At 35.0% G+C, this 8,770-nt stretch overlaps 1 protein-coding gene across 11 annotated transcripts; it reads left to right on the forward strand.

Annotated features, from left to right (window-relative positions):
- Positions 1–1,053: 1,053 nt before the first annotated feature.
- On the forward strand, positions 1,054–8,770 carry LOC140965632 (uncharacterized). 11 transcript variants are annotated; one of them, XM_073425754.1, is made up of 20 exons: positions 1,055–1,516; positions 1,637–1,818; positions 2,176–2,430; positions 3,358–3,482; positions 3,892–3,936; positions 4,027–4,108; positions 4,212–4,280; positions 4,360–4,530; positions 4,638–4,703; positions 5,212–5,280; positions 5,358–5,540; positions 5,630–5,679; positions 6,508–6,605; positions 6,710–6,804; positions 6,882–6,923; positions 7,605–7,727; positions 7,806–7,854; positions 7,938–7,984; positions 8,145–8,206; positions 8,462–8,767. In XM_073425754.1, exons 2-20 carry the CDS (start codon positions 1,654–1,656, stop codon positions 8,529–8,531), a joined length of 1,866 nt encoding a protein of 621 aa, XP_073281855.1. In that variant the 5' UTR covers positions 1,055–1,516; positions 1,637–1,653; the 3' UTR covers positions 8,532–8,767. The 11 variants fall into 11 exon arrangements, 7 of the variants coding, with proteins under 7 accessions (XP_073281857.1, XP_073281856.1, XP_073281859.1 ...); XR_012173123.1 differs by having other exon boundaries at positions 1,054–1,818; positions 8,072–8,206; positions 8,462–8,770; XR_012173124.1 differs by having other exon boundaries at positions 1,054–1,818; positions 7,944–7,984; positions 8,072–8,206; positions 8,462–8,770.

Consider the following 8,770-nt stretch of genomic DNA (forward strand, 5'->3'; position numbering starts at 1 on the left):
AAATCTCAAATTCACCAAATAATAGTGACATTTGAAATCTATTCTACTTTTTATAACTAATGTGTAAATAACTGGTGTATGGATTTAAGATTTGGTATATTATTTCATTATTAACAACAAAATATAATTGAAATTCATGAATTTGAAATCTTTCCAACCAAACACAACCTAAAGTAATACTTTCATAAACTGACATACGTTTCACTTACCAAATATGTAGAGTTGATTTGATTTATAAAATTTTATTATAGTTTTTAATTGTTATTAGATATGCATAATCCAAAAAGTATGATATAATATAAAACAATCCACATAAATACGTGCATACCTAAAATAAAAATATGATAAAATAAGAAGTGTAAAATACTGAGTACCAACGGTGGAGGGATTTATGCTAGATAAAATCTCCCTCCATTTTCACCAGACGATGCTATTGATCTCTCTACTCTCTCGGTAGATACATATATATCTTTATATCTACCGACCTTCAACTCCCTCGATTAAATACGTGCGTACCTAAAATAAAAAGATGATATAATAAGAAGTGTAAAATGCTGAGTACCAACGAACATGTGGCGGGATTTATGTTGGATAAACTTTCCCTCCATTTTCAACGGACGATGCTATTGATCTCTCTTCTCTCTTAGTAGATACGTATATATCTTTATATCTACCGACCTTCAACTCCCTCAATTAAATACATACGTACCTAAAATAAAAAGATTATAAAGTAAGAAGTGTAAAATGTTGGGTACCAACGTAACAGGTGAGAGAATTTACGCGGGATAAACTCTTCCTCCATTTTCACCGGACGAAGTTATTGATCTTTCTCCTCTCTCGATAGATACGTATATATCTTTATATCTACCGACCTTTCAATTCCCTTGATTAAATACGTGTATACTTAAAATAAAAAGATGATATAATAAGAAATGTAAAATGCCGAATGCCAACTTAGATTTATCCTGGATACTCTCCCTTCATTTTCACCAATAGATACATGTATATCTTTATATCTACCGACCTTCAACTCTCTCAGTTTCAGATTTTCTCCTGCCATCTGTTTTCAAGCTTTCTTTTTATTTAATGTGTCATCATCATTCCGCGTGATTCTTTCCCTGCATTTATTAATGTACTATTGCCTATTGGCTTCACATGCAACGGATGAAGAGCAGGAAAATCTCGAATAAAGTTGAGTTTTTACGTTATTCTGTTATGGGTTTTGGTATGGGTTTAATTTGTTGATGAGTTTCGGATTCTAGGATGATTCTGCATTTATTCACGCTCTTGGTTGTTATAATATGCAATAGATGAGAAGGAGCAAAATGACGAGGAAAGATTGAATTCAACGAGTCTACGCAAGTTTGTTTTTGGTTTTTCCGAATTGGGTTTGTTTGTTGATGGAGTTTCGAATGTAGGATGTTCTGCGTTTATTCATCCATGCAACTGATGATGATGAGGAAATTCTCTAAGAAAGCTTGAATTTCAAAGTCTGTTTATGTGGGTCTAGAATCAGGTTTATTTCTTGATGAATTTCGAATTCTAGGATGACCAGCTAGGCGTAGTTATATCTGTATCGAGCTTCGAGGTTGTGCTTTGGGGTTGGTTTGTATTTACGTGAGTGTTTTGATCGTAGATTGAGGTTTGATTTCAATGGAGAAGGAGAAGAAGAAATATCCAATTGAAGCAGAGCATTATACTCTGTTTGAGGAGATTGGGAATGGTGTCAGTGCCTCGGTCCATAGGGCGCTGTGCGTTCCACTTGATGAGATAGTTGCCATCAAAATTCTGGACTTTGAGCGGGCTAATTGTGATCTGGTACTTCATCTCTCTGCCAAGTTATGATTATGATCGTATGTATATTAATCCTGTGAATGAAGACTTGTGCTTTGAAATGCTTGTGATAGGCGTTTGCGGGGGTTGCCTTGTTATTTAAAGAGTGTTTTGTTAAAAATGGAAGTTCATTTATATTTATGCTATAATGCTTTCACCAAGAGCTAATCTTATAAACTTTATCAGTTCTATTAGAAGCAATTTCACTTATTTACATGTAAGACATCCTGGATATGTTCGTACGTGCTTAAACTTGTCATTCTAAATGAATGATGATCAATCCTGCATCCTGAAACTTTGGCAAAATGAATTTTCTTACTCAGTTCCGGCATTTACATCCAGAATAATGTTTCACGGGAAGCACAAACAATGGTCCTAGTTGACCACCCAAATGTTCTTAAATCACACTGCTCCTTTGTTATTGATCACACTCTGTGGGTTGTTATGCCTTACATGGCTGGAGGTTCTTGCCTTCACATATTGAAGGCTGTGCATCCAAATGGTTTCGAGGAGGCAGTTATTGCTACAATTTTACGTGAGGTGTTGAAGGGCTTGGGATATCTTCATCAACATGGCCACATTCATCGTGATGTCAAGGTGAGTAGATGTCTGTTTAATTTTGTCGAAATACAATCTGCTTAAAGTGTGTGTTTTATGGCAGTTGAAAATAAGAAACCTAAGTGTCTGATCTCTTTAATTGCTTAAACTTTTAATTGTCATTCAATATGGTAATTTCAAAAAAGCTTGATAGAAAGGATATTTCCAGCGCATGATAAGACATGTTAGAGACTGTGGATCATGCCTTGTATCTCTAGGGACTGGATTAACGTAGTACTCAATAGCTTCCATGTTTGGATAGGTGGTTGTTGCGAAGGTTCCAATGAGATGAGAAAGCGAGCCATTATTTTTCTGTTTCACTAATCAAGGGCGAGGATACGAAAATCTTGATTGCGGCTCTCTAAGTCATATCATTTCCTTCTGTTAATGATAATAATAAGAAGATTGTACAGGTGCAACAATTAAGGGTGGTTTTAAGGAAAAAACATGTGTTTTTCTTAATTGAGTTTGCTCCTTTAGTTCTAAAATTTACTTAATTGAGGGTTTTACTTAATTGAGTCTGCTCCTTAAGTATGAGTTTTTTACAAGAAATGTCAAAGGCATCTATCAGCCAGTTTTCGACTCCATGGACCACATCATCATCTAAACTAGGTTCCTTTCAAGTTATTGTGAGGTTATACAGAAGAAGGATTTGTTTCTCTAAAATGTGTAGGAAAAACTCTTACGTGTGTAATGAGAAGTAGCATTTTCTAGTTCGAACTTTCAGGAAGTTTATGTAACATGCAAAAAAGAATCTTTTTGAGCTGAGAGCCTGTGTTATCATGAGCATCGCACTGGGCACTTGCTTTAATACAATCACAATAAATTAGCACCAGACCCTTGACACGCGGTTAGTATAGTGCGCAATATTCACGTCTTTTATCATGTTAATATTGTGCATTACTTTATTTTATTGTGTTCTGTCAGGCTGATAATATTCTGATTGATGCACATGGTGGTATCAAACTTGGGGATTTAGGTGTTTCTGCCTGCTTGTTTGATTCTGGTGATAGGCAACGTATGAGAAATACATTTGTGGGCACTCCTTGCTGGTATGAGTCAAATGATTCGGTGTTCTATACCTTTTCCTGCAACTAAGACCCTTGGTGATGTATTTTTTACGTTGGTCTGGTATCTGAATGTTATGACTTGTGAGCATCTGGCAAGATTGACAACCATATATTGATAGGATAATATTTAACAAAATACTAATACGAGAAAAACAAAATCTATTCATTGGAAATTATAACATTTGACACCATCCTTCTATACTTGTGCAATTATCTGTGGGAACTTCAATAAATTGTTGGGTGCCTAGCCAAAGTGACAGATAAGCTCGAGTTCATGAAATTCACATTGTTTGAATGCTGTTGCTCATTATAGAGTTCAGTTTGAGCTTGATCTTTCACCATTTGTCCTTTTTGTGTCTGTATTATGGGCGTGAATTTTGTATTTGTGTAGGATGGCTCCAGAAGTCATGGAACAATTGCATGGTTATGACTTCAAGTCAGTGGATAATTCTTGTATACTTCTACAGTTTCTATAATAACCAAAGATGCAGAAGTTTTTCTCACTTGAAGGGTAAATGTTTTGCAGAGCTGATATTTGGTCTTTTGGCATAACCGCTTTGGAGCTTGCCCATGGTCATGCCCCTTTCTCAAAATACCCTCCAATGAAGGTCTTTATTGATCTAAGTAGGGTTTTCTTTCAACATGGGAGCCCTCTGGTAACCAGGTTATCTTCTGATTCAAGAATGTTCACAGTATGGTTTGCTTTTATAGGTATTGCTAATGACCTTGCAAAACGCACCCCCAGGTCTTGATTACGAGAGCGACAAAAAGTTCTCTAAGGTATATTAGTGAAAAGCATGTCTGATGATAATCAACGAAACATTTATTTACATGTTTGTGTCTGTATTTGCATTTCCAGTCCTTTAAGCAGATGATTGCTAGTTGTTTGGTAAAAGATCCTTTAAAAAGGCCATCTGCCAAAAAGTTAATGAGGCATTCCTTTTTCAAGCAAGCAAGATCTTATGACTATATTTCTAGAACTCTAATAGAGGGGTTGCCAACTCTTGGTGATCGTCTTCAGGCATTAAAGGTTTGTTATTTTATAACGCTATTCCAAAATAATACTTCATAGCTGTCATCATCATCATATATTTCTCGATGTGATCATATTCTAAAGTAAAAGTATGATATGTTTAGAGAAAGGAGGAAGACATGCTTGCACAAAAGAAAATTCCAGATGGGCAGAAAGAAGAAATATCACAGGTTTGATTCCACATCCTCGCCCCTCGGTGACAATGACAAGTTGATGAACCCAATATCAACAGCTGATTATTTGTTCGATATTCATAGCAATTCGTGTACATTTATGTATCTGATTTTAAGTTCATACTTTGAAGCAACGAGTCTCCATAAAAATATATATCCAGCTGTATAATATTTCCTTCTAGGAATCAGTCTTTTTGAAATGATGTTTACTTTTGCATCCTCGGCTCTTTCTGTCAAGTCCCTCTGTTTTCAAATAAAATAGGTTATAATTAATCCTTGACAACTGAGATAAGGTTTTATTATAACTTTTTTGGCGCGAGGTTGATTTTAAATCTCCCCATAGTTTTAATAAAATGGATGCAATTTCTTGACAAGTGTATAGAAGGGTTTTCATTTGAAGAAAATTCGGTCTCAACTTGTTAAAAGATATATTGTGAGAACTCAACCTTTTTGTGCTTGGTGTTTGTTGCGAGTTTTTCTTTAATTTGGTGACAAACATCTGCAGAACGAATATATACGTGGGATTAGTGATTGGAACTTCAACCTTGAAGACATGAAGGCGCAAGCCTCATTGGTATTCAATATTTTCGAATTTTGTGTGCTAGATTTAATCGATGCAATTGTTTCTTGGTTAAATACATATCCTTTCAGATTCAGGATGATGATGTTATAACAGAAAAAGATGAAGAGATACAAAGCAAACAAATTCAGCATCAGATGTCTTTGTCTAAACAAGCTTCACAACTTCAACATCAGTTGTTTTTGTCTAAACAAGTTTCACAACTTCAACACCAGTCATCCTTTTCAAGTGGATATTCTGATGCTGCAGATTCAGTATGTTTAAGCCATTATGTGGTTCTGGAAAAAAAAGTTACTCTTGGATATATTTTGGTGTCAGATTCTAAGTTCATAGCCTTTTACAGGATGATAATGTTCATGCTTCTCTTTCAATAGGAGACTCCACAACTAACGCGTATGTCTTCATAATCATAATATGATAACCCTTTCCTTCATATCATGTTTATACAGTATGGTATAGCAGCATGAATTATTTTCATACCGCCTATTTCCCTTTTCCTTTGCTAATATTCAACTAGCTTTTTGGTTTTTAATATTCAAATATTGGATCATCCTTTGTTTCCTGTTGTACTGTGCCAAGAATATACATAGTCCTGCGTACTATGTCTCTCCCATAGTCACATTGCATAAAGCTCACAATAATGCGACTGCAACACTTTGTCAATGTACAATCTTATCAAAATTGAATATCGTTGGACTAGCTTTTGAAATTCATTTTGTTTTCTTAGAGTCAAATATGAAAAATCTAATGATGATCTGAACACTTTGGGTTCAACGACTGAGCAGCCAAAATCAAAAGCATCTCATGAAAAAGAAAAAATGGCAGAAAAACTTTTGTCCAGTATAAATAGATATTTATCAGATGCAGCTCCTACAACAACTCATATTGGGTACGCATTTGTTCGAGATTCACTCATCCCGACGACCACTGACAGTCTTTTAAACAGCATGTCCGTTTTTTCTCTCTATATGCTTTAAGGATTCAGTTCTTTACTTCTGCAGTCAGCAGAATAATAGATTTCGTTTTTTGTTTAGTTACAATATGTCTAGAGTCTGTTTCTGATTTCCTGTTCAAGTAAATTCTTACCATCTGGTTGAAAAATCTACAATTATTCCCATACGTCACAACGAGTGATCAAATAGTTTCTTATTGCATGTTCACAATGTTTTCTTTCAGTATCTCCCTTTTCATCTTGACATTTTTATTTAACTGTTACATTAGAGACAAAGAACAAGTTTTTTCAAGTGGTGGAGCTGCCGGTCAGCGAACAACAGATAATGGGCATCTAGATATTATGTCCGAAGGATTAAAAGCATCATGTAAGAGGTGCCCTATAGTTCAAAACTTCTCATTTTGATGGAGATGAGCTTTGCATGATTAAAAATTATACACATTCTTGCTTCACTGTGGAATTTTTACGCAGCTAGTGTTGATGAACTTGATGAGAAGGCGAAATGTGCAGTTGTTCAGCAAAAAGGACGATTTAAGGTTACATCAGAAAATGTTGAGATTGAAAAGGTTGTTATTCAGGTCCTGTTGTAACTTCTATCTGGTTGTGCTTACATTTACTTCAGATTAATTAACTTATTCCATAGGTGGTTCCAGCTCCTACGCTACAGAAAAGCTACAGCATGCAGGTTGGTCAAAAATCCATCACAAAAATGTTGTGTGTCTCCTAGCTATTTACTTGATATTTTTTGTATGCTTTAAATATGCTAATATTACTTCTTTGATGTCGAATAAATTTTGTACAATAAGAAAAAATAACTTGTATCACGGTTTAAATCTAATCTAACATGTTGAATGGATTAAAAATGCTTATATATTAGAGGGATTAGAATAAAAAAATTTCTGCAGGTGTTCTAGCATATTGAGTTCTTTGCTTCAAAACCTGATGCCTGTAACTAGAGTTTCCGCATGATAATATTTCCTTATGTGATAACAAAGGTGGCACATTCTTCCTTGCTGTGCGTTGGCCTGCAAGTCTTGGCTGGAGATTGCTTCAGGTTAAGATTTGTTTTTGAACATTTGTGATTGTGTTTTCAAATCAATGGATTTGAACTAAATCTAGACAACTTGACGTCACTAATTTTTCCTGTTAAATTTGTGTTTTTACTTGAGAGTTATCTGTTATTTTCTTTATCTGATAAATATATTCTACGAGTTACTACCATATGATTTGGTCGACTAAACTGTGATTGCTGGTTGCAATGTTGGTGTAGTCTAAATTGCAATCACAAGTTGCTGCACAAGTGACTTTATGACTAATGGTTTCTGGGAAGTATTTGAATCACATTTCTGTTTGTGTCAATTTTTAGGTGATCACTCAACATCCCACTATTTCTTTGCCATTTCCTTCCAATGCTACACAGTCAAATCCTCTTGGTCATGCCATTTTTCCGATGCTTCAGTCTGTTCTACAGTCGAATATTTCTCAAAGGGTAATGCATGGTTGTGAGAAAATTACATTGGGCGTTCTTCTAAATTTTTTCATTATCTGTTTATGTTTTTCTTGATAGGATTGCATTCTTAATCTTATGAGGCAAGTAGCTGTTGCTGATTATGCAGGTAACCTGATTAATGAATCTGGAGTTAAGATATTTTGATATATGTCTATTCTTAGCACTTAATTCGATTAGTCCTATTTGTAGATGCAGGCTGCATGCCAACAAATACAACTGTGACAGAAAAATCTTCGGTATGCAAAAGTACAGAGTTTTTATGAATTCACTTCACACTATACTCTTTTAAACATTAAACATGTCTTCTTCTAAAAAAATACTAGTGTGAAGATGGCGGTATTCGCCTCCACTAGCTACTGATGCCCAGATGCCATTCATTGGACTCTGTTTTTGCAGTTAGAGGCAGCCCATGACAGGGAAAAAGAATTACTTCGCCAGATATCTGATTTGCGATGGAGGTATTTATTATAATCACCAAGAATCTCATGTTTGATAATCTTGCATACTTCATTATATGTCCATTGAATATAGATAATCGACAAGTATAAGAGATCATATTCGAATCTCTTACAAGAACACGATTCGCTAGTCTAGATAGATATAAAGAAAATAGAAAGGGGGACTGTGTAGAAGAGACAATCTACATTGATTCTTGACTTCACATACTAAGAGCTTATGCTGTGAATTGAAGAAACTCGTTCTCTTTTGTGTAGGCTCATTTGTGCCCAAGAAGATCTCCAAAAATACAAAACTGAGAATGCACAGGTCAACTTCATGGGTTAAGTTTGGATTTGTTTCTCGATACATATATTTCTTTCAGTTCCATATCGGTAGGCTCCAGAATACAGATCGGTGCATTACGAATGCAAACCTACCAACTTAAATTCGAAAATGGGTATTGTGTGCGGTTTGCTGTGCATGCATTTTGTTCATGTGAAAACAGGTTGGTACTAATATGGGATACTAGAAATTTTGATGAGGTGCATTTTGAAGAAAAAAAATATTTATGTTTCGAATACATA

The sequence above is a fragment of the Primulina huaijiensis genome, unplaced genomic scaffold (genome assembly GCF_012295235.1).
Source record: "Primulina huaijiensis isolate GDHJ02 unplaced genomic scaffold, ASM1229523v2 scaffold11459, whole genome shotgun sequence".
Taxonomy (NCBI): domain Eukaryota; kingdom Viridiplantae; phylum Streptophyta; class Magnoliopsida; order Lamiales; family Gesneriaceae; genus Primulina; species Primulina huaijiensis.